We start from the raw sequence: 26846 nt of genomic DNA, 5'->3' as shown, positions 1-26846 counted from the left end.
CTTTTTTTATTTTTTTGACTTTAAAACATATCTTCTTTCACTTTCTATTTGTCTTCTGGCATTATCTGTCTTATTGTTCTAGTTTTATATTCATTCTGAAGTGATTTTTCCTTTTATTTCCAATATTTTTCTGAGGTTTTGTCATTTTATATCTGGGTTTTTCAAATTCCAACGTATGTAGTGTTTTCATACCTTGCATCATTTTCCTAATGTGAAATAGTTGATAATAGTTTTGTTCTGTTCCATGGGCATGTCTTTCTGCTGTGCTTTTATTGTCTATAGAGATGTTATTGTGCTGCTTATTCTCTCTTCATCTATTAACTCTGTATTGGATCTAACCTCAAAACGTTGCTATTTGTTGTTCATTTTTTACATAAAATGAGCTTTCCTCAGGAGTGGTTCACGGTTATTTTTCTAACTTCACGGAACTCTTTCTAGTTTTTTCGTATAGTGGTTTGCCTCTTGAGATTTATTAGATTTATTCACTGGTCCTCCTTTTTATCTTGGCCTTCCCTTCTTGTATGTTAATCTTGTCCTGCTCAATTTTGATCCTGCATCCAGAAATGTGGGCCCTGTTCTGGAAGGTCATCCTGCTGGTCAGTTCTGAGGGTTCCTAGCAATTAGATAGCTCTAGCCCAGCTGGTTCTCAACTATAGTGGCTTTGCAATACTCCTCTCCCCTACCTTGGGATATGTGGCAATGTCTAGAGACTTCTGGTGTCACAACCAGGTGTGTGCTACTGGCAACTAATGAGTAGAGGCCAAGGATGCTGTTAAATATCTGACAATGCACAGGACAGCCCCCCACAACAAAGAATTATCTGGCCTAAAACGGCAATAGTGCTGACGTTGAGTAACCCTCTTCTAAGTCCTTCAGATCTTATTACAGGTCTCTTGCACTTACTCTATATTGGGATTGAGCAAAACTCCTTAGTTCCAGTTGTTGGTCATAAATTTTCACCTTCACTCTTTCTAGTAAATATATACTGTCTATTTTGGAGTTCTTCTGTTCTTAGATCTGTCAAACTTTCAAGTGCTTCTCTGTATTTTCTCCTGCATAGACAGTAATATCATACAGGTCTGTGGCTTTTGGTACTTTGTCTTTGCCCATTGATGTTTTGGTGTTTATGGGAATACCTCTTCCCTAGTTATATTTTAAATTGTCTATAGGGATTTTTATTTTATTTTTTTTCCAACCTACATATCTTTCCATAGGGGTTTTTTAAAGTTGTGGTTAAGATGTACCACCAACTGACATTAAATTTTTCACTGTAACCATTTTTAAGTGTACAGTTCAGTAGTGTTAGGTATATTCATACTGTCATCCAACCAAGCTCCATAACTCATCCACAGCTTTTTAGCTTTGCTGTCTATTGTTTTTTTTTTTTTTTAAAGATTTTATTTATTCATGAGAGACAGAGGCAGAGACATAGGCAGAGGGAGAAGCGGGCTCTCTGCAGGGAGCCTGATCTTGGAGTTGATCCCAGGATCCTGGGATCACGACCTGAACCAAAGGTAGACATTCAACCTCTGAGCCACCCAGGTGCCCCTACTGCTCTGTTTTTATGTGGGAATTTAGAGAGATTAAAGAATTGTGCTGTTTTTGCTATCTTCCCAGAATCCTCTCGCATAGAATTTTCAAAGTGGGGAATTAAATTTCTTAATAGAAAAATAAAAAGGAAGATTTCAAGAGTTACCTACAACTTTATCTCTATTTAAGACAGTTAACCTCTTCAACTTAAACATGGTAACCCAACTAGTAAATGCTATTTGAAAAATTCCAGAGACATGAAGCATTTGTTTTTAAGTGAGGATGAAATACAGTACATTTTTGCTAGTAATCGTTAACCCATGAGACTCCAAAATCTAATCTCTAGGACAGAATGACAAAAAACTGATGCAGCAAGAAATTAAGAATATAATCTATTTCACTAGTTAACTGATATGTAAAAGCATTAATTAAACTTCATAGCCAACCCAGAGTTCCCTAAGTACACTTCAAGAATGAGAATCCATATACAAAATACTTTGGGGGTCTTTATAAGATATGCTAGACTATTATTATGCTATCTTTATAAGATATGCTAGATTATTACTTTAATCATTTTTTTTGAGGAAGTCTGGGCATCCATATATTAAGTACACTCCACGTATTGGGGAAAAAATTAGAACATATTTCAGCAGTGATATGCTTGATATCATATACAGAATATAATTTATTTTATTTTTTAAGATTTTATTTATTTATTCATGAGAGAGAGAGAGAGGCAGAGACACAGGCAGAGGGAGAAGCAAGCTCCATACAGGGAGCCTGATGTGGGACTCGATCCTGGGTCTCCAGGATCAGGCCCTGGGATGAAGGCGGTGCTAAACCGCTGAGCCACCAGGGCTGCCCCAGAATATAATTTAGAATATGATTCCATCTCTTCAATGTGAGGCTCTGTCAGTATAAAAAATAGTTTGAAAAATCAGGTTATATCTTTCATTGTCCTAGACCCTTAAGATCAACTGAAAACTTTTCCCCTAAAGCCCATGGGATATCCACTGAACGGTGGATTCCTTGGTGTCCTAAATGGTTTCCTTTAAAGAACCCTTTATATTCTTTCATTCATTTTATTAGTTTCAGAGGTAAAGTTTAGTGATTCATCAGTTGGATGTAACACCTAGTGCTCATTACATCATATACCCTCCTTAATGCCCATTACCCAGTCCCCATCCCTCTACCTACCTCCCCTCCAGCAACCCAGTTTATTTCCTATAGTTAAGAGTCTCTTGTAGTTTGTCTACCTCTTTGATTACATTGTTTTATTTTCCTCTTCCTTCCTCTATGATCCTGTTTTGTTTCTTAAGTTCCACATATGAATGAAATCAAATGAAATTGCCTTTCTGTGATTAACTTATTTCCTTTAGCATAATACCCTCTAGTCCCATCTATGTCATTGCAAATGGTAAGATTTCTTCTTTTTTTTTTTTGTCGTTGAGTAATATTCTATTGTGTATACATACCACATCTTCTTTATCCATTCATCTATCATTGGACATCTGAGCTCTTTCCATATTTTGGCTATTGTGGACATTGCTGCTATAAACATTGGGGTACAGGTACTCCTTTGGGTAAATATCCTTTATATTCTTTTAAAAATTGAAAATGACTTGAAAAAAATCACCTTTCAACAATGTTGAGGCAGGACACACCATCCTGACCACCCACAGCATAGAGAAAACCTCCGAGTACTGCCACACCAACACTTGTCCTGCAGGTGCTTGTAGGAGCCACATCACTGCTCCATTGGTTTGTTTTGGGGTCATACCTACAGAGAACACATTAACAGCAGAGTTTGTATTGCACAAAGTTTGGCTCTGTTTACATATTCTATATTCTTTCCTCTAAATATGGGCTGATTAACAACTAAAGGATATGAAAAGCTAATTTAGGTTTTATTTTTTTAAACAATTTTTACTTACATAAGTTAATATGGATATATTTTCTTTTAAAAATTTCTTTCAGAATGTTATAGATAAAGCTAAATTTCCTCTTTGAGTTCCACCCATTTCTGGTCTCTTCCTATTTTGGACTTGGTGAATGCCTTTTAAGACTTTTCAGTAAAATACTTACTTACTTACTTACTTACTTACTTACTTACTTACTTATTTATTTATTGATTCATGAGAAACCCAGAGAGGCAGAGACATAGGCAGAGGAAGAAACAGGCTCCCTGTGGGAGCCTGACACCCAGGATCATGACCTGAGATGAAGGCAGACACTCAACCACTGAGACACCCAGGCGTCCCAAGACTTTTCAGTAAAATACTTGTAAATAGGTATATTTATATGCAAGCATGTTTTCTTTACATAAATAATACCAGATAGTAGGCACTGCTTTTTCACTCAACATACTTCTGAGATCCATCCACACTTACAGATAACGCTCTAGATTTTTCCAGCATTTCATTATTGTGTGTGCCATTACAAATCGCTATTGATGTATCCTGACATTGTGTCTGACATTTTGCTATTATAAACAGTGATTACCTTTGTATATTTCTCCTGGTTCAAATAGATAATGAGAAGCAGAATCAAGGGACACAGAATAGAGTCATTTTCAATTTAAAAATCAAAAAACTATCAAACTGCTCTTTTTGTAATTCTATCAGTTTTATTTGCTTTCAATTTCATTAGCTTTTTGTTTTTTTTCTACTTAATTGCTTTCTATTTTCTTGGTTTTTGTTGCTCTTTTTATAACTTCATGATTTAAAAGCATGATTTATTTTCTCATCTTTCTTATTTTCAAATGAATGCATATTAAATTATAATGCGCTATAAATTTTCCCTTGGATACTACCTTAGTATCCACACATTTTGATATACTTGGGCTTCCCTGTTATAAAGCTGTAAATATTTAATCATTTCCATTCTTATTTCTTTTTCTCAATTTATTTTAATCGTTTTTATGTTTTTAATTTTTTTTAAGTAGGCTCTAATGCCCAATGTGGGGCTTGAAGTTACAAATCTGACATCAAGAGTTGCATGTTCTACCAACTGAGCCACCTGGGCATCTCTAGCTCAATTTATTTATTTATTTATTTATTTATTTATTTATTTATTTATTTATTTATTTATTTATTAAATTTTTTTTTCTTTTTTTTTTAATTTATGATAGTCACACACAGAGAGAGAGAGGCAGAGACACAGGCAGAGGGAGAAGCAGGCTCCATGCACCGGGAGCCCGATATGGGATTCGATCCCGGGTCTCCAGGATCACGCCCTGAGCCAAAGGCAGGCACCAAACCGCTGCGCCACCCAGGGATCCCAGCTCAATTTATTTTTAAGTGTGTTTTTTTTTCTTCTTTGACTTCTATGGAGTGGATCTCCCTGTTTTATTTTTCAGCTATATAATCTATACCTCTAGATCTCTCCATGCTGCAGGATGTCATAGATATGTTTAGGAAATACCAAGAATCACCGTAAATCAACACAGTTGAATGAAAAAGGGTATATGAAAGCAAGAAACTACAAGTTATTAAAAATCAATTATTGTAGGATTCCAGTGTGCCAGGCACTATGATAGATATGGGAAAAGACATTTTAACAATGATAGCCAATCAGATGTTCAAAATACTTATAAAAAGGCAGAGGAATGAGTAACTAATTGTATAGTGTCAGAAAGCTTTATATAAGAAGTAACATTTGAGTCTTGAGATATTCCAGGGAAGAAATAACAGCATGCATATGGGTAGGCAAAGAGGAATAACTACAGGCAATTTGGTGGGTCTGGAGTAGCATTAGGCAACAGTGGTGTGGCTGGAGGAGACTGCAAAAATAGGTGGAGGTTACATTATGAAGAACTTGCATGTCATGTTAAGTGGTCAAGGCTGCCAACTAGTGCCACAGATGCAACACTAAAGCAGCAAATCACATTTGTTTCTTAGTTAACAACTCAAATGGAAAAAAATTTCAAATTGACCTTACTTACCTTTCAACACTATTGAGGTAAGAGGATCCATCATGGCCTCCTACTGCATATAGCAGGTCATCAAGAACACTGACCCCAACTCCACATCGCCTTTTGCTCATTGAAGCTACCATTCGCCATTCATTGGTCTGTGGATCATATCGTTCAACACTAGAAATGGCATCTCCACTGCACCAGCCACCAACTGGGGAAGTAATAGAAGTGATCAGAAGAATACTGTCCTAAAGCACAGAATGTATCATTCACAGAAAATTTTAAATTGTGACCTAATGCTTGGACTTACCAAATATCTCTAGAAGTAGGTCAAAATATAAGTTACGACATTTACTTGTTCCACTGGGGTTGCTGTAATCTTTAATTTTCTAAATAAGTTAGTATTAGGTCCACTTTACAAAGGAGGAAGGACACCAATTTAAATCAGATTGAAAAGTAAGGGATCCCTGGGTGGCGCAGTGGTTTGGCGCCTGCCTTTGGCCCAGGGCGCGATCCTGGAGACCCGGGATCGAATCCCACATCGGGCTTCCGGTGCATGGAGCCTGCTTCTCCCTCTGCCTGTGTCTCTGCCTCTCTCTCTCTCACTGTGTGCCTATCATAAATAAATAAAAAAATTAAAAAAAAAAGATTGAAAAGTAATGTGGCATTTAATGGATAAAACACTGAATTTAGTTAGAAAACTGGGGTTTGACTGTTACATCTACTAAGCGATGTGATCTTGGGAATATCTTTTAAAATACCTTATTTGTAAAATAAGGAATAAAAATTTAAAAGAAAAATAATATATGCATGAAACTTTCTAAAGAATACTACATAAATATAATTTGTTATTGAAAGCTGAAAGAATTAAAACCCAACAAAAAATAAGTGTTGAGGGATCCCTGGGTGGCTCAGCGGTTTAGCACTGCCTTCGGCCCAGGGCGTGATCCTGGAGTGCCGGATCGAGTCCCGCATCGGGCTTCTTGCATGGAGCCTGCTTCTCCCTCTGCCTGTGTCTCTGCCTCTCTCTCTCTCTTTCTGTGTCTCTCATGAATAAATAAATAAAATATTTAAAAAAATAACAAGTGTTGCTGAGGATGTGGAGAAAACAGAATCCTCATACACTGTGGGTGGAAATGCAAACTGGTGCAGCCACTCTGGAAAACACTATAGAGGTTCCTCAAAAAATTAAAAAACTAGAACTACCATACAATCTAGTAATCCCACTTCTGGACATTTATCCAAAGAAAATGAAAACACCTCAAAGAGATCTATGAACCCCTATGTTCAATGTGACATTATTTATAAGAGCCAAATTATAAAAGCAACCCAAGTGTCTACTGATAAATGAATGGATATGAATATTACTCAGCAATAAAAAAGAAGGAAATCTTGCCATTTGTGACAACACAATTGGATCTAGAGGGATCCAACTAAATGAAATAAGTCATTCAAAGAAAGACAAATAGCATACAATTTCACTCATGTGCAATCTAAAAAACAAAACAGAAACAAACTCATAGATATAGGAAATAAATTGTTGATTACCAAAGCAGGGAAAGAAATCAAAGACAGATTTGGTCAAAAAATATTACCTTAAAGAGGCAACTTTTAGAAAGTATCTGGAATAAGGATTGCTGAACTGTGAAAACTTAAAAAACCTTAAACAAAACCAAAACAGAAACACAAAATGGTAAGTATCATGAAGCCTAACGGAAAACAAAAGATACCAAGAAAAGTAAAACACTCCTAGGAAATAATTACTAAGATTATAGATTTGATCTTAGGTTTCCAGGGTTTATTTCAACAGAGTGATGAAGTAAGGAAGGCTCAATTTCCCAAAGTTAAATGAGAATTGGTAATTTGGCATTCCAAAGATAATGAAAACAATAAAAAACCAAAGGAAACTGAAGATTAAGTTTTACTGAAGTAGAGACAGAGAGGTCAAGATCTAAAATGTCAATGAACAGTATCACTCAAGAATGATATTCAGATAAAAAGACAGAAAAAGCAGGGAAAACTAATACCAGTTGTAAAGGAAAAGATCCAATGGCTTTTCTCCACAAATGAAAATGAAAAGCTTCACAGTGTAAAAAAAGATGGCAGATAATTTAACTTTTTTTCTTTATATTTTTGTTAATAAAAATTTCTTATTTATTTGAGAGAGCGAGTGAGTGTACACACACGCTCAGCAGAGGGAAGGGAGGAGAGAGAATCCCTTCAGGCTCTGACCCTAGCATGAAGCCCCATGGTAGGCTCAAATCTTATGATCATGATATCATGAACTGAGCCAAAATCAAGAGTCAGGTGCCCAACCAAGTGAACCACCCAGGCCCTGCTGTAAATAAAAATTTCTATACTGCATATATATAATCAGAAAAAAAGGTGTTATTTATTTATTTTAAAAGATTTATCCTTTTGAGAGAGACAGAGAGAATGCACTAGCAGCGGGAGGGGCAAAGGGAGAGGGACAAGCAGACTGCCTGCCGACTGAGGACTTGATGGTGGGGCCCAATCCCAGAACCCCGAGATCCTGACCTAAACTGAAGTCTGACACTTAACCAACTAAGCCACCCAGGTGACTCAAAGGTATTATTTAAAAACAGGTTATCCTTCATATGCAAAGTGACATTAATGATCCATTATTGCTACTGGCACGTGCTTTCCAATTTTCTTTTTCCATCAATCATGGTGGGTTGATGCTCATTTCTCACTAGTATTAGGATCAACAGAAAGTAATTAATTTTATTGAGTGCCTATTCTGATAAGATTGCTAAACAATCTGGAAACCACAAAGAAAAATTAGAAATAGTCCTTGCCTTTAAGTACTTAACAATATTGTCAAGGAATCAGAGACTTGATCAGCAATGTGAAATTATGTGATCATTAGCAGGAATTTGAGATCATAAAATCGATCCAATTTAGCTGACTTCTAAAGAAGGCAAAGTATGGTTTTATTAATACCATGAATTTTTTTTAAGATTTTATTTTTATGTAATCTCTACACTCAACATGGGGCTTAAATCTACAATCCCAAGACCAAGAGTCATCAGCCAGGTGCCTTAAAACGTGTTCTTTTTTCTCTATATCCAACCTGGGGCTTGGACTCATGACCTTAAGAGCAAGAGTTACATGCTTTACTGACTGAGTCAGCTAGGTACTCAACATCATGATTTAATTAAAGAGGCAAATGAAATTTTCATGAAGATTGTTATATACTGGAAATATGCCCCCTGGCAACTTATAATCAGGTCACATTGGAAAAATATGGTAGAAACCAGCAGGCTAAGGATGGCAGTTGTTGAATAACTCATGTGAGGTTAAGTTTAAATTTATATATAAGGGAGCTGTATTAATGTCTCTCAGCATTCCCAAAGATATGCCTGTCCAATTCCACTGGATTGGTATCCCCATTGAGTCTGGAGAAGACCCTGAACACGAAGTATACTTCCATATACCTTTTCGGCTTAGTCTCTAGCTTTTGATCATAGGGGGGTGGTTTCTGTTTCATTTTTCTGAGTTACTGTTTCCTTCTCCTCTTAATATAGTTCTTAAGCATCACCAGAATGTTCTGAAGATGATGAAACAGTACTATACTGTCATCCCTACTCCAGGCACTAAAACTAACAGTCAGCCAAATAAAACAGTTCATAGATCTTCCTAATAATGGACATAATTCCACAAAGATGACCAAACTATTACAATTCTTAAAACCAACACAACATCATGAAGCCATAGGTACCAAATAATTAGATCTTGCAGTGTCCTAATTTTAAAAACAGACAATTGACTTGCAAAATTGAAAAGAGAGGGGGTGCCTGACTGGCTCAGTTGGGTAGAGCATATAACTTTTGATTGCAGGGTTCTGAGTTTAAGCCCTATGCTGGGTGTGAGGCCTACTTAAAATATTTTTTAAATAAAATAAAATATCAAAATTTGGAAAGAGAAACTCTAAGACTAGTATGTGGGGGTAAGAATGCAGATTTAAGTGTGAGCATACAAAAGTGTTGGTGTAAACCACATAAACAGGTGCCTATGTACCCGTGCATGAATACATAGGAATGAAAGTCATAGGAATAAGAATGGTAATACATATGCTAAATCTATTAATAACCATAGAGACATCTGGACACTAGGAGTATGGGAGAAATCCGTGCCTAGTGAATTAATAATTAAGTTTGAAATTTAAAACAAGAATGAAGAAATTCCTTCAAAAGAGAAGAAAAAAGCCTCATGAGGATTGGAGAGAAAAAACTTGGCATCAATTTTCTTCTTAAAGAAATACTACTACTCTCTCTCTCAAATAAATAAATCTTTAAAAAAGTGGGGGCACCTAGGTGGCTCAGTCAGTTAGGTATCCAACTTGTGATTTCAGTTGAAGTCATGATCTCATGAGTCACGGGATCAAACCCCATGTCAGGCTCCAGACTCAGCAGAGAGTCTGCTTGGGATTCTCTTTCTCCCTCTCCCTCTGCTCCTCCCCCTGCTCTTGTGCACTCTTTCTCTCCCTCTCTCTCTCCCTCTCTCTCTCTCAATACATCCTTAAAAAAAATACTACAGTCCTCTACATGAAGAAATTTAGATGAAAAAGTTTAAAAAGTGAGAATTCAAAACAAATCATCAAACTTTTCTTTTTTTAAAAAAAGATTATTTACTTATTTTAGAGAGAAAGAGTGAGAGAGCAGGGGTGGGGGCTGAGGGACAGGAAAAGAGAGAATCTCAAGCCGACTCTGTGCTCAGTGCATGCCTGACACAGAGCTCAAGACCCTGAGATTATGACCTAAGATGAAACCAAGAGTCAGATGCTCAACCCACTGAGTCACCAAGGAGCCCCTTCTTCTAAAAATATAGGGGAAAATATATTTCTACATGCCAAGAGAAAGTTACATTGGAAAGAAAAAGACAGGCAGTGGTTAGGCTGACAGAAAAGGATACTATGCCTCAGAGATTGCACGAAATTGTCCATTATTTTTTTTAATTTTTTTAAAATTTTTTTATTTATGATAGAGAGAGAGAGAGAGAGAGAGGCAGAGACATAGGCAGAGGAAGAAGCAGGCTCCATGCACCAGGAGCCTGATGTGGGATTCGATCCCGGGCCTCCAGGATCGCGCCCTGGGCCAAAGGCAGGCGCCAAACCGCTGCGCCACCCAGGGATCCCCGAAATTGTCCATTAAAAAGGAATAAAACACTTTACATATTAAAATGGAACGAAAAAAATCCAAACATGCCTACATCTAAGAAGCCATAGAATTCGTAAAGTCGGGAACTTAAATATAAATACTATATAAGTCCTGGTTAGCTCCATGCATCAGAATTAGAAAAAAAAACTCAAAGAACTTGCTACAGATTGAATGTTTGTATGCTCCACTAAAATCTGTAAGTTGAAATCTAGTTCCCAATGTGATGGTATTGGGAGGTGGGGCCTTGTGAGGTAGTTAGGTCATGAGGGCAAAGCTTTCATGAAGGAGACCTCAGAAAGTTCCCCTGCCTCTACCACTGTGTAAAGACATAGCAATAAAATAAGGTGGCAAGCCTCTTTGCAGAAGCAGGTGGGCTCTCACCAAAAAGAATCTGCTGGTGACTCGATCTTGGACTTCCCAGCTTCCAGAACTCTGAGATATAAATTTATGTACTCAGTCTGGTTTTCTGTTAAAGTAGCCCAAATGGACTAAGACAGAACTAGTAAGAAGTAGTTTGACTAAACAGTGAGAAAGTTGTTCAGATGAGCAAGGGAGCTGAATTTCCATGGATGGAAGGGAAACATCTGAGGCTGAAAGTTCTCAGAGATTTAGGGGCAGAGAGTGGGAGCAAAATGATAGACCAGATTGTCTTGAGCTCAATCTAGCTGAGCAGAGCTAGGAAAACATCTAACTGTTTAATGTAAGATAATGTTTTTTGACAGTTCTAGGTCAATTATGCGGTGCCTTGCACACTGGTATATAAATTAATGTGCATGACTCATTTTAGCAAAACATCCACTGCATGACATTTTTAGCCTTATATAAAAATAGAGCACTCTCAGAGAATACCAGTGCTGGGTCATGAGTTAAGAGTCAAGCTAAAAGGTAACTTATGTGTTTCTTTTGATGATGGATATCATAGTTGTCCAAAGCACAACTCAAATGATAATGTAACACGTGATAACATAACACGTGGAAAAATATTCAATTTAGTCACAGTACATTCAGACTCAAACCTGCAAAGAGTACTTCTCCACATCGGATAGGTTTCCGTGGTCTTGTCCTTGGTCCCTGCATTAGTGGTCGTTCTTGAGGCAATAGGAGATAGTTTTTAGCTTCATCTACCAAGTCTCTGTGGAGAAAACCTTGTCTTTATTCCAAATGTCTAAATAACATTGTTAGTCAAATCCCAATATGGTTTAGGAATATGTAAGTTGGCAAAGGGGAGCAAGCATAAATCAAACCAAATCATGAATGCCAGCTAATATTAAAAAGTCACAAACATGAGAGAACGAATGCCAGTCACATTACAAGTTGTAAACTGATTGGTATTTCCACCAAGACTTGCTATCTTAGTGTAAAATTTAGCCTAAAACTCAGTAGGCTCGGGGCCAACAGTAATATATGGGAAAAGTAAAACTTACAACTCAATTACCAATCTCCATAGTTATTGCTTTCTAATGAATTTTACTAGATTCTGCAGGATACTAGCAAAGCAGCACATCAGCCCTGGCCCTAGATATTTGTTAGATGAGTTTAACATTAAAACTAGGTCAAAAATTGGACTGCTAAAAAGAAACACTGTACTGTCATTTGATATTAATTTACTATCTGGTACTGTATGAAATGGTTTACTCACAAGTCTACTGAGGATGAACAATTTTTTTTCTATTATAAGGTACTTTCTTTTTTTTTAATAATAAATTTATTTTTTATTGGTGTTCAATTTGCCAACATACAGAGTAACACCCAGTGCTCATCCCACCAAGTGCCCCCCTCAGTGCCCGCCACCCAGTCACCCTCACCCCCCGCCCTTCTCCCCTTCCACCACCCCTAGTTCGTTTCCCAGAGTTAGGTACTTTCTGAGAAGATCCTAGTAATTATACTTATTGAATACAATATCCTAACACAAAATATTTATGTGTGTACTCCTCTTACTTGAGTCCTCTGAGTGATTCAGTGCCTGATCAGTGCAAATTCAATCTCAAATTCTTTCTCAATTTTGAAAGTATTTCCTAAAATATATTTTCATTTCTCTAAATTTTTATGTTATAAAGAGTAATTTATTCGTGCACGACCTAGTCCCAAGCATGATCCAATAATGCACTTCCAATATATGGCTTTGATAAGACTCCTTCTGAGTTTATTTAACCTAAAAAACCCCAGAAAAACCAATAATCTCCTCCCCATAATCCCAGGCTAATGATCAAGAGCTTTTTCGAGCTTCTTCAGCATTAAAAACAAAGACTGTGATCTCCTAATGGCCAGTTTTAATTAAGTGCTCAGGGGTTCCTAGAAAGAGTACTATAGTATAGTATAGCATAGTATAGTGAATACTTAGCAAGCCAAACCAAAATTAATAGTAACAACAAGAACACTTAGAGTTCTGTGTCACTTCCTGTTTTGAGGGTTTAATATGTATTAACTTGCCAATTACCCTATGGAATAAGTACTATTATTATCCCTACTTTACAGATGAAGAAACTAGAGTAGAAAGAGGTTAAAGTAACTTGTCTAAGGTCCCATAGCTAGTAAATGGTGAGGTCAGGATATCAGGAAGGGGCTTCTTTTAAAAGTGACTTTAGAAGTACTTTTACTTTGTGTATTAGAACCAGTACAATCTGATTTATGTTTTATGAGGGAAGGACACCTTTGCCTGTTTCTTCAGCTTTCAGAATTCATAATTTATATGGTTTTCTTTCTGCTATTGTAATGTTTGAGGGAATTAATTGTCATTTGTTTTTTAAGTTTAAAAGACAAATATCTAAAACCACCTCTGACATCTCTTGTTAAAAGGACAGGCTTCAGATTATAGAAGAAATGCAAATGAATCTACATGTTCTACCTCTGTTCTAGGGATTTGTAATACTAGAACAAGTTTCTTTAGTCACTAAGGGAGACCCAAAGGTCAGTGTAGTTTAAGGAGTTCTGAGTACTGACTTGCTCTTTCATTTTTATATACAGAACATGCTGGGGGTAAAAATGGTTAAAAATACCATATGGCTTGATTTGAATCTAAATCTTAAAATCTATCAAACTGGGAAAAGTAATTTATTAAACTGTGCCTATATTATATAGTCCAATAAAATAGGTGTTTTCTTTGTATTATAGAAGCATTTAGAATTTCTTTCTATCAAAAAACATTATGAAACTACTCCATCAAACTATAGTGAAAATCTTTCACTAGATTCCACTAGATTTCCAGTAATCCTTTGACTCTGTCTACATCCTCAAAAAGTAAGGCTGGTCCTATTCCTTAGGCAGGCATTGTGATAGAATGAAAAAGTGCTCCTGACACTTACTGACAGAGTCAACAGCATTAACTATCTCAAGAAAAACAGATATTAGCAGAGAACTGCCTCTTCAAATTCAAGCTTGCATTAAAATCTTAGAAATCTACCTCTTTATTGTCACTTCTACACCAATTAGCACCACACATAAAAACTAACGGAATGGAATACTGGAAGTTCAGTCATCTCTTCTTCCATCTCCTCCTCTTGACCCTAACCCAGAAGAAAAAACCTGTTAAATATTGTCCTGGTGTCAGCACTAGAAATACAAATATTTAGGAAGCAATATGAATAAGGAAATTAGGAGAAAAAGGAGAAAACAGGAATGCTAGTTGTTCATTTTTCCTACCTAGGGCCATTCATACCTGCATTCTTCATCACTTTTGATGAGGGGATCAGAGCCTACGGTGCCCACCAGGAACTTGGGACTAAGCAAAGGCAGACGAACATGCTGCAGTACCTAAGAGGTAATAAATACCATTAAAGGCACAAGCTTCCACTTGCAAGGTATTTGAGAGAATACATAACCCCTGCTCCCATACTGTGGTTTCCAATTGCTTTGGGATCTAATTGAATTAATTTGATTTAATTAATAAATAATAAAGAGGGAGGGACAGCATAAATACTAAACCTAAACTTACCCTACAATTCAGTAATCAGAATAATCAGAAAATTGAAAGCACACTATCACTTTAGAATGCTCTCAGTAATATAAGCTCCTTTATAATTAGCTTATATGACTGGACTGTAATAATCTGAAGAATATCCTATTAAATTGCTAAAGACTACAGTCATAATAACAAGAACACTAACATTTCATTTAATGATCACTTATGGCCCGTATCATCCCTGTAACTCCTCAAAATGAGATGGGATTTCCAAGCCACATTGGGAAGGAAACTAAGATAATGGCTATCTTTGTTTTCTTTTGTTCATTTAGTATTTGGGTTCTGACTTGTGCTATAACCCTAACTTAGGGTTGATGCAAAATAGAGGAAACCAAGGAGCAAAAATTCATAAACACTTAAAATGCTTCTAAACACTATCTCCTTGATTCCTGGAAAACAGATGGTCTCTCTTACAGTCTAATATAAGGGGCAGTGACAACTGTTTCTTTTTTGCAAGTCAAATATATACTATTTCATCCAGTACAAAAGAAGACAGTTACTTGGAGAAACAGTCCCATCATACCTGGGGTAACTGAGGCCGTCTTTCTTGAATACTGTATTTGACCCAGGCCATCACTGCATTGAACACCTGTTCTTCACTGCGAACGTTTAGTTCATCACTAGATATTATATCAATGAGCTGATTGGCTGGAAGCAACATGAACTCTTCACTTTCCATTACCTGTTCAAAGTTAGGTTAAGAATAAAGAAAAAAACTCTGTGATCTGTGATCACATTTAATGTACTGTTTCAATACTGTTCTTTCAGGGTTATGGGGCAAAACTCTATTCCATAATGGAGCTGAAGCTCAAAATAGTCTAGAATTGGGGACACCTGAGTGGTTCAGCAGTTGAGCCTCTGCCTTTGGCTCAGGGCATGATCCCGGGATCCAGGATTGAGTCACAATAAATTTTTATTTATTTTTAAGATTTTTAAAAAAGATTTTATTTATTCATGACACACACACAGATAGAGATAGAGATAGAGAGATAGAGATAGAGAGAGAGAGATAGAGAGAGAGATAGAGAGAGAGAGAGAGAGAGAGAGAGGCAGAGACATAGGCAGAGGGAGAAGCAGGTTCCATGCAGGAAGCCCAATGTGAGACTCGATCCCGGGACTCCAGGATCATGCCCTGGGCTGAAGGCAGACGCTTAACTGCTGAGCCACCCAGGCATCCTCTATTTTTAAGATTTTAATTAATTTATTTGGTAGAGAGAGCGAGAGTACAAGCAGGGAGAATAGATGAGGAAGAGGGAGAAGCAGGGTCTCTGTGGAGTAGGGAGCCCAATGCGAGCTCAATCCCAGGACCCCTGGGATCATGACCTGAGCTGAAGGCAGATGCCCAACTGACTGAGCGACTCAGGCACCCCAAATCTTTAGTTTTAAAGAGTAGATTTTGAAAATTTGAATATTTGAATATTTGAAAATAGTAGGATAAAATTAAATGTCAAATCTGTTTTTAAAAAGTGTATGAAGAAGTTAGATTATTTTAAATGAGAAATTAAGTATAACTATAAAATATAACTCTATTATCTTTAGTGGGGTATAAACACCTTTTAGTCATGGTGTATTCCGCTTTTTAATTGGAATCAACTTACTAATACTTTATTGGCATTTTTCCCATCTAAATTAATGAGAGAGCTCTATCTGTAGTTTTCTTTTACTATCTGTGGTTTTGATATCAGGGCGATTTTGTCTTTACTTGCCAACCTCCTTTTCTTTAAATTTAAAAAAAAATTTTTTTAAAGACTATTTATCTCAGAGACAGAATGAACAAGGGGAGGGGCAGAGGCAGAAGCAGATTTTATTATCCAGGGAAATACATACTAACAAAACCGATCCTACTAGAAAAGGGAAATTTCATAGAATAGAGAAAATTAAACTATTTCACAAAAAAGTACCAAGCCTAGATAGTTTCACAGAAAAATTCTACCTAACTTTCAGAAAGGATATAATCCCAATGTTATATATATTGCTTCAAAGCATAGAATATGCAGGAAAACTTCTAATTCATGTTCATGAAGTGTATATATTTAACCTGATAAAGACAGCACAAGAAAATGAAAAGACTAGCATCACTTAACAATATCAATATAAAAAGACTATATAAGGGGCACCTGGGTTTGCTCAGTGGTTGAGCATGTGCCTTTGGCTCAGGTCATGATCCTGGGGTCCTGGGATCGAGTCTCACATCGGGCTCCCCTCAGGGAGCCTGCTTCTCCCTCTGCCTGTGTCTCTGCCTCGCTCTGTCTCTCTCATGAATAAATAAATAAATCTTAAAAAAAGGACTATATAAAACATTAGTGAATAGATTCCAACATCACATTAACAGTACACCATGACCAAAATGTGTACCTAAAATACAAAGATGCTTTAATTTTAGGACCTCACTTATGTAATTCATAATAATGGGTTTAAGGAGAAAATTCATATGATTACCTCCATAAGTACTGATAAAACCCTTGACAAAATTCAATACCATTCCTAATGAAAAGCATTTAAGAAAACAGGAATTGGTGGACATGATAAAATATTCACACATCAATCCTAAAAACAGTATATTAGTTAATGGGTAAACACCAAAGTCATTCCAAGTAATTCCAGAAACAAAGCAAGTATGTCCAATATTTCCATTACTATTTAACATTTTACTAGAAGTATTAACCCAAGCAACTAAAGGGGAAAAAACAACCAGAGGCATCAACAACTGGAGGAGGATAAATAAAATGATTAATATGCAGATAACATGACAGGATGTTCAGAAAACTATAAAGAATCAATGGCAAAAAATAACCCAAAGAATAAAAAATTTAGTGAGATAGGTTTCATACACACTAATGGCAATTGGTTTAAAGCTGTAATGAAGCGGGAAAAACTACTTACAATAGAAACAAAAAAAATACACTTAGTAACTTAAGAAGAAATGTATAAAACTTAAATGAAGAAAACTATAAAACATTCCTAAGAGATAAAATATAAAACTGAAGAAACGAAAGACATCTCTATCTCTCATTTCTTAATAGAACTCAACATCATAAAGTGTTTTCTTTTTTAAGATTTTATTTATTTACTTAAGAGAGAGAGAGAGAGACAGAGAGAGACAGAGATGATAGTGAGAGAGAGCACAAGGAGGAAGGAGAGGGAGAAGCTCCCTGCTATGCAGGGAGCCGGATGTGGGGCTGGATCCCCGGACCCCAGAATCATGACCTGAGCCAAAGGCAGTCACTCAACCGGCCACCCAGGTGCCCCACGACTGCTCTTCTACACTTATAAATTGATATGATCTCAATAAATACACCAAGGTTTTTTCTTAGAGCTAGATAAGTTGCTACTAAGTTTACCTGGAAAAAATAAACATACAACGAAGTTAGGAAAAACATGAGTTATATGGGAGGGGTATTAATGACCCTACTCTATATTAAAATATACTACAAAGCCTCAATAACTAAAACATTGTAGAAAACATTGTGGTAGTGCTGTATGGCCTACACTAGAAGATCTAGAACCCATCCCATACAGAAATACAGTATATAATAAAGATGTTATCTCAAATCATTAGGGCAAAAAGAGACTTTTAAATAAGTGGTACTGGGACTAGATAGGTATTTACCAAAAAGATAATAGTCAGTATCTGATACCCTACACAAGATAAATTCAGAGACCATATACACACTAGAAAAAAACATGGCTGAATTCCATTGTAACCTGAGGAAACGGGAAGCCTTCAAACTCTGACTCAAAACCCAGATGCAATAAAGTAAAAGATTTAAACATTTGACAATATTAAAAAAAAAAACTTTTGCATGACCAAAAATACCATAAGCAGAGTTGAAAGGCAAATGCAAACTGGGACATAGAGTTTGTCACGTAGCACAGACAGAAAGTTATCACTGTTAACAAAGAACTTTAAAACACTGAAGAGAAAAAAAATTAATAAAATCGAATAGAAAAGTGGGCAAAAGATAATCACAAACAATAATAAAAATTATTTTTAAAAGGCCTCCTAAACATATGGAAGATACTCAGTTTTACTTATGTTAAGATAAATGCAAATTAAAACCACACTGAGATTCCATTTCTCATCTATTAGACTGGCAAAAATTCAAAAGGTTGACAATATATTCTGTTAGTGAGGTCATGAGGAAATAGTCACCTTCATATATTATGGTCAGAATGGTTCCATCCCCATAGAAGGAAATTTGGCGATATTTTACAAAATTACATACAGTTAACCATTGGCCCTGCAGTCCCATTTCTAGGAATTTATCCTGAAGATAAACCTCTAACAACACTGAAATATTCAAACACAAGACTATTCATTGCAGCATTATTTGTAATGGCAAAACACTGAACACTAAATGCTCAAACATAGGAAACTAATTGAACGAACTGTGGTAGTACACACAAGGGGAAGAATGCAGCTGTGGAGTCAGAACAAGATCTCTATGAACTGATATGGAATGAATTCTGGAATAAATTAAGTAGAAGGCAAAGTGCAAGAGAACAGAATGCTACCTTTTATGTAGGACAGAAATGGAAATTTAAAAACCATACATATATCTGTTTAATTTTGTGAAAGTAAGCACAGGAAGGATAAACCAGACTATTAAAGCACCAAAATAATAAGTGGTAACAAAGGACTATAATCTATCAACTAGAATAAAAGTCTAGGAGTCCATAAGCTCATTAATCATTCAGAACAAGGCAAATTCTTCCTGATAGCAGAACGTTGTTAGAAAAGTGGGGAATTTTTTTTCCATCCTCATTTTACAACTATCATAGTAATAACTCATTTGGGCAGAAATAATCAATGGACGTGAAAGTGAATAAAAGCTTTATAAGGAATAGGATATTTACATGGATTCAAAGCATCTCTATAAAAGTTCTGACTAATCACAAAAGGAAAAATAATAACTTAATAGGAAACTTTAGGGACTCCACTTAACCAAGTGATCAAAGTTAACATAATCAGTAATGGGACAAATCGATAACATGTACTTCTATCATGCACTGAGAAACACGAAATATCACTTACGTAGTACTTCTGCCAAGATGTATAACTTGAATCTACTCATCAGGAAACATCAGACAAGTGGCCTATGCTCTTAAAGGTGGAGGGAACTACTCCTGATTATCCAGAATTCAAAAAAACATGACAATTAAATGCAGTATAATCATCTGCTCTGGAAGCTGGACTGGAAAACAATTGTTATAAAGAACAATACTGGGACAGTTGGTGAAACTGGAATGGGGGCTATGGATTAAATAATGTTTTTATCAATGTTAAATTTCCTGAATTTGATAAGAAGTGTTGTAAGAGAAATTTGTAAAAAATTCATAAATAAAGGTCCTTGGCCTTAGGAAATATATGCTGAAGTATTCAAGTTCATACAGGAATATGATGTATACAATATGTTCTCAAATTGTTCAGAGAAAAATATTTGATTTAACAAGGAGAGAATGGTAAAGCAAATGTGGCAAAATGTTAACAACTGGTACTCTGGGTAAGGGATATATGAATTTCTTATAAATTTGAATTTTTTTCAAATAAAGTTAAAATGTTTTTCCAACCTGATATGTTAACAATGGTATCTTGTTCTGATGTATGTTTCTTTAATTATGTGTAAGGGTGGCTAAGCTTTCATATGTTTATTTACATTTGAATATCTTTTTACACATATTCATGCCCTTTTACCTAATTTTCTACTGTGTTTTTCATGTTTTTTTCTCACTGAATTTGTATGAGTTTTATAGGAATTATTTTTCTTTTCTGTTCAGTATGCTCCATGTAGGAGTTTGGCATGGAATTTTATATTTAGTTTATGGTGCTATTGCTGTTGTTGTTGTTAAATAAAAAATTCTTCATTTTTAGACAATTAAGTTAATCAATCCTTCTTTATGGTTTCTCAGTTGTATCCTGCTTGGAGAGGTCATTTTTACTACTAGACAACTAATGGTATCTTCTAGAACTTTAGAATTTTGTTTTTTAGATTTATTCATCTATTGGGATTCCATCTTTTATTTTTTTCTCCTAAGTTACCATTTTCCAATTGACATTTATTAAACAATTCTACTTTCCTCCAAAGACTTGAAATGTCAACCTCTGGACTCTTTTTAGTTCCACTGATCTATACCTTCTCTAATACCAAAATGTTTGTAATTTTTTATTATATTTTTTAAAATTTTTAATTTATTCATGAGAGACACACACAGAGAGAGAGAGAGAGAGAGAGGCAGAGACACAGGCAGAGGAAGAAGCAGGCTCCATGCAGGGAGCCCGACATGAGACTCGATCCCAGGTCTCCAGGATCATACCCTGGGCTGAAGGCAGCGCTAAACTGCTGAGCCATCCGGGTTGCCCTGTTTTAATATTTTTTATGGCCAATTGCCCTAATATTAATTTTTGGAAACTTACTGGCTATGCTAGAATATATGCACACACACATAATTTCCTCATAAAAAAAAATCCTTTCTGTTGCATTTCAGTATCTCACACTCCCAGTTTTCCTCTTCTCTCCTCTAGTTATTCCGTTTCCTCTGCCATTGCTCTTTCACTAACCATCCTTCCATGTTGGAAGAATTTTAAGGCTCTTCTTTCTCCTCTCTCGGTGATCTCATTGGCATTGATATTTTACTTTGTTCATGTTGCTTTTTTTGCTACAAAAGTTTTAAATTTTTATGCAAATTTACCAATATTTTACGGTTTCTGGATTAAATAGGCCTTGAAAGGATTAAGCCATCATAGTTTCATTACTATGATCTAATTACTATTTTGATGACTCCTACATTTTAGTCTCAGGCTAACCTCTAAGATAACAGACTCTTTAACTGTGCCCTGGCTCAATATCTCTATTTAGACAACTTATAGGTGTCTTGAATATATCTAAAAGGAAACCCATGGGCAGCCTGCGCGTGGCTCAGTGGTTTAGTGCTGCCCTCAGCCCAGGTTGTGATCCCAGATACCCAGGATCAAGTCCCACGTCGGGCTCCCTGCATGGAGCCTGCTTCTTCCTCTGCCTGTGTGTCTCTGCCTCTCTCTCTCCATGTCTCTCATAAATAAAAAAATAAAAAAATAAATAAATAAACAAACAAACCTAAAAAAATAAAAAAATAAAAGGAAACCCATGATCTTATCTCCTCAAACTGCTCCTTTCTCCAGTACATTTGTAGTACAAATTCCCAGAAACTGGACTGCTGAGTCAAAGAATGTGGACAAATTGTGCAATTTTGATATATACTGCCAAATTTCCTTTCAATGAGACTGCATTGATTTATATTCATACTAGCAGTGTAGCTCCATTACCTTGTCTCTATGGCCTTGTCAACAGGGTGAGGAATCAAATTTCTAGATATTTGTAATCTAATAGATTATAATTTTGTAATCTGAGAAATGAAGAATAGAACTTTGATACAGTTTTAATTTGTTTCAGTTATTATGAACAATTAATTTGATGCAGATTTCATATGCTTAAAGGCAATCTGAATTTTTTTACTGTCCATTTTATTAGGTTACATCATTGGTCTACGTTATTGACCAATAAGATCTCTTGCTGTATTAAAGAGATTATTGACTGTAACAGTTGCAAATATTTTGGCCCACTTTGTCTTTTTAAAAAAATATTTTACTTTTAAGTAATCTGTATATCTAACATGGAGCTTCAACTCACAACCCTGAGATCAAGAGCTGAATGCTCTATTAACTGAGGCAGCCAGGTACCACCCACCTCCTCAATATGTTTTTGTCTTGTTATTGTTAGTTTTACCATGCAAAATTTTCTTATTTTTAGGTAGTCAAATCTATCAATATTTTCCTCTATGACTTCTGTGTTAGTCAATTAGAAAGGCCTTTCTCAATTCAAGACTAAAAAGGAATTATTACATGTTATCGTCTGATATTTTCATGGTGTCATCCTCCCTTTTGCTCTCTGCATTTCTATTTATTTACTTGGTTGTTTATTTATTTATTTGATAGAGAAAAAAAGAGAGAATGTATGTGTGTGTACACATACAAGGGGGAGTGGTAGGCAGAAGCAGACTCCCCACTGAGCAGGGAGTCCATGCAGGGCCAAGGCTCGATCCCAGGACCCTGGGATTATGACCTGAGCTGAAGCTAGAAACTTAACTGACTGAGACACCGAAGTGCCCCACACTGGGTTTCTCAATCTAGTTATGCTTTTTTCATGTCTCAGAATTTTGCAGGAGCTGTTCCAAAACCAAAGTTAAATCTCTCTGTAATATGTTAAATCATCCAGGCTTTTTTGTAGCACCTATTAACTGTAATTAATTATTTGTGTAATTATGCACTCAATGGATATCCTCCTTGCTAGATTAAAACCTCTATGAGAACACACACCCTAGGCTTCTTGCTCACTACTGTAGGTAGCCTTTTTCCCAAGCACAGTGGCTGAAACATAGTGGCTTTATACATATTTATTAAATAAATGAAAAATAACAAATTTAATGAAAAATTCTTTTCATATACATCTAATTTTATTTTTTTTGATTGTTAGTTCTCCAAGTAACTGATGACTTACTATTTATTCTGCTGAGCAATCTATATATCAGGAAAGTAATGTTTCATGCGAATGACTTTTACCAGGTATCTTATCAGACACAGATCTCCTAATAAATTAATAAACTGTATTCTGACTTCTAAACTAGTTTATTAATATGGCTTAGGAGAATCAAATCCCTAAACCTTAACTTCTGTTAACAGAACATAAAATTGGTCTCTAAAATACAAACCAGCTAGAATTCATTATAATTTATTTCTTTGGTATTATTATGAATTAGAATCAGCAGTAAATACCCAAACAGGTACATGTTAGCAGAACGTGAACTCATATTACTCTCCTGACCAATACAGTATAACCACATTCAAACTACTAAGTACAACTCACCTCTTGAAAGTTATGTTGAGTGAACTTGTCTGCTATCCTGAGCAACTCACGACATGAATGTGTGTCAGCAAAAGCCCGAATGCCCAGGCAATTAGAAGGATCTAATTGTCTCTTTAAGAATTCACAGCAGGCTTCCTGTATTTCTGCCAGCTGAAGGAGGCAAGCAGCTGGCAGAAGGGTCTGAACATTGCCCTCTTCCACAGTTATCTGGGAGGTATATGCAAAGTCAATCAGTAGTTCCATAGCCCTCTCATCTATGTCTCGGATCACTACTTCTGTCTGACGGCTCTCCGCCAATTCTCCTGTAAACATAGCTCGGAAGTAGGGACTACAGGCTGACAAAATGACTCGATGGGCATATATCTTCTTAGCACCCACAACTAGCACCACATCGCATAGCTCCCGGTGCTTTCTCAGAAGGTTAATCACTTCCAAGGTTTGTCGAGGGTGCTTGTCTGAGATATAGGGCATGCGGGCAGGTTGGGGAACCCCTTCTGGCAGTTTATTGGGGTCTCCAAGGGTGCAGCGGCTTGTTACATCCATTCCAGTCTCTCCTGGTCGAATGTTGGTACACCTACAGGAATGGGGGAAGGAAGGAAGAAGAGATGATGGCAATATTATTAGAAACTCACTCTTGCCATAAAGTGTTCATCAGTAAAGAGACAGGGAAACCTGTGGGTAATCAAGGGAGAATTAAGATCCCTAAGAGCATCCGTTCTAAGAATGCTAGGACTCATAAACTTCCTTAAAGTCTTCTGAAGAACAAACATTATTAATTCCAAATCAGAGCACTTTGACTATGTACTCCTATATAATAAAGGATAATTCTTTTTTCATCTCAAAAGCACTCAGATTAGACTACCTTGGGCTACATCTTTTACAACTACCTGCAATGCATTAATAAAAATTTATGAAAAAAACTTTTTAAAAATTTATTTACTCTTGAGAGACAGACAGAGAAAGAGAGAGAGAGAGAGAGAGAGAGAGGCATTGGGAGAAGCAGGCTTCATGCAGGGAGTCTGATGTGGGACTCGATCCCGGATCTCCAGGATCAACACCGTGGACTGAAGGTGGCACTAAACCACTGAGCCACCCGGGCTGCCCCTACGAAAAACACTTATAAATGATTCTTTTTCTGCAAAGAACAGACCTGGGGACTTTAATTACTTAATCTGGTTTAGCCAAAATATTGTTACGTTATTTTTATAAGACACAAAAATGTTTATTTCTCATTATCATGGATAATATACTCTCAGGTTCACCACAAAAGCTATAAAATAGAGCTCATGCTGCATGAAAAGATCAGAAAAATGAGGCCAGGGACCCCCAAATTAACTTTATATGTATTACTACATTTACTTATTCTAAGATACATAGTTTTCACAGTTTATACAGGCTATCACAGTGGTTCTAAGTAAAAAACAAACTAAACTTAAAAAAAAATCACAAGCATGTTGCTGGGATGCTATAGATAATTGCTGATGGCCAGACATAATTCAGGACATTCTTTGGTCTGTGAAAGAGAGGAAAGCTTAGAATTGAACTTTGTGATATTGAAGAAAACTTAGGTATCAATTTATATGAGTAAATACATGCTAGACTGTCAGCTAATAAAAGCTTTACATACCTTTAATGTAATGTTTACACTTCTAAAAAGTTATTAAGTGAGCCATTTGTCTTATAAGCAAGGAAGTATAGTAAATAACTGTAATCACATTAGTTTGTTTGTAAAAAGGCAAAGAATCAAACCAAATATTTTAGAAGCCATTCCCAGGGAGAAATGAGTTAAAGCTCTCTTCTCTGCATAAGTTTTAGTCCAACCAAAGATGTCTCAAAATATTTTACCATACCTTAAATTAAGATTTCTTTTATTCCCCCCTTCTAAGTCTAACAGCTGACCCTTGGGTACTATGGCTACTCTGTCACTAGCGAGCATAAAGTTTCAAAGTATACTGTGGAACAGATGGACCTGGGTTGAAATGCTAGTACTCACAATTACTGGGCAAGTTACTTAACCTTTCTAATTCTGTTTATTTGGCTTTAAAATGGGTAAGTATCTACTCCTATAGCAAAGATGAAAGGAGATAATGTATATAAATGCTTCTAGCTCAAGACTTAGTACATGTTAACAATTTTAAATTTTAGCTGCCCTAGTAATAGAACTATCTAAATTCCTTTCAGAGAAGGTGGTTATGCTTAACTATATTAGAAATTAAATCTGAGGGCAGCCCGGATGGCTCAGCGGTTTAGCGCCTGCCTTCAGCCCAGGGCATGATCCTGGAGACCTGGGATCGAGTCTCATGTTGGGTTCCCTGCATGGAGCCTGCTTCTCCCTCTGCCTGTGTCTCTGCCTCTCTGTGTTTCTCATGAATAAATAAAGTCTTCTAAAAAAAAAAAAAGAAATCAAATCTGAGTTGATATGCTTCAATTAATATTTAAATAAATTCTGAGTAACAATAATCCGAAGGGTCTGGATTGAAGTTTATCTTAGAAATCTTTTCTTCACAGTTTATGAACATTAAAGTGGTAAAGAAGATAGCAGGTGAAATATTTTTTTACTTAGTAGGACTCTTAAGAGCCTCTGGACAAAGATTTTGTTAGACTACTTTGGGACTAGAGATATTAAATCTGACAATAAGCCTCATTCGTTTAAAAGTACTACGTACGTTAGGGTGTGTGGGTGGCTCAGTCAGTTAGGCGTCCGACTCTTGATTTCAGGGTTGTGAGATCAAAGCATTGCATTGGACTGTGTGCTGGCATGGAACCTGCTTAAAATTCTCTCTCCCCCGCTCCCTCTCTCTCTCCTCCTAATAAAAGTACTACACACGTCCAATTATTCCTACCAAATCAGTCAGAATCAATGAAGGTTTACACTACGATTACAAAAGAAATGTATGGGTCCATAAATAGAAATTCCTCACTTTACAAATAAATAATTTTCTAAAGGTTTAATTTTATGTTGACTGTTTGGAGGTTTGTATTTTTCTACAGTAAGAGTACTATAAATGAGGGCTAGGTTTAGTTGTAAAATCAATTCAGTGTGTCACAAGCAGCACTAAAACAATGAAACAGTAGAAAAGAAAAAAATATTGGTATGCATTCCCTTTAGTTAAATATGTTTTAACTCTGTGTTGCATAAACATATAAATTTATATACATTTGTATAATTGGGTCCCTCTGTAGGCTGTATGTTATATCAAATACGTTTAAAAGCTACTGACACAGGGCAGCCCGAGTGGCGCAGCAGTTCAGCGCCGCCTGCAGCCCAGGGCGTGATCCTGGAGACCCCGGGATCGAGTCCCACATCGGGCTCCCTGCATGGAGCCTGCTTCTCCCTCTGCCTGTGTCTGCCTCTCTCTCTA

General features: G+C 36.3%; 1 protein-coding gene across 3 annotated transcripts in view; it reads right to left on the bottom strand.

The window, feature by feature from the left end:
• KLHL20 (kelch like family member 20) overlaps positions 1-26846 on the bottom strand; it is a 56170-nt gene that overhangs the window by 13959 nt on the left and 15365 nt on the right. For all 3 annotated transcript variants that reach the window (XM_055319273.1, XM_055319274.1, XM_055319275.1), the window contains exons 3-8: positions 23485-24058; positions 15108-15266; positions 14282-14376; positions 11643-11758; positions 5474-5657; positions 3167-3310 (exon numbers count right to left, since the gene is read on the bottom strand). In XM_055319273.1, coding sequence (XP_055175248.1) covers positions 3167-3310; positions 5474-5657; positions 11643-11758; positions 14282-14376; positions 15108-15266; positions 23485-24058 — 1272 coding nt within the window. The remainder of the gene's footprint in view (positions 1-3166; positions 3311-5473; positions 5658-11642; positions 11759-14281; positions 14377-15107; positions 15267-23484; positions 24059-26846) is intronic.

Source organism: Nyctereutes procyonoides, unplaced genomic scaffold (genome assembly GCF_905146905.1).
Source record: "Nyctereutes procyonoides isolate TBG_1078 unplaced genomic scaffold, NYPRO_anot_genome, whole genome shotgun sequence".
Lineage (NCBI taxonomy): Eukaryota > Metazoa > Chordata > Mammalia > Carnivora > Canidae > Nyctereutes > Nyctereutes procyonoides.
Note: the sequence above shows the minus strand (reverse complement) of the source record. Positions and strands in the feature narration are given on the sequence as shown.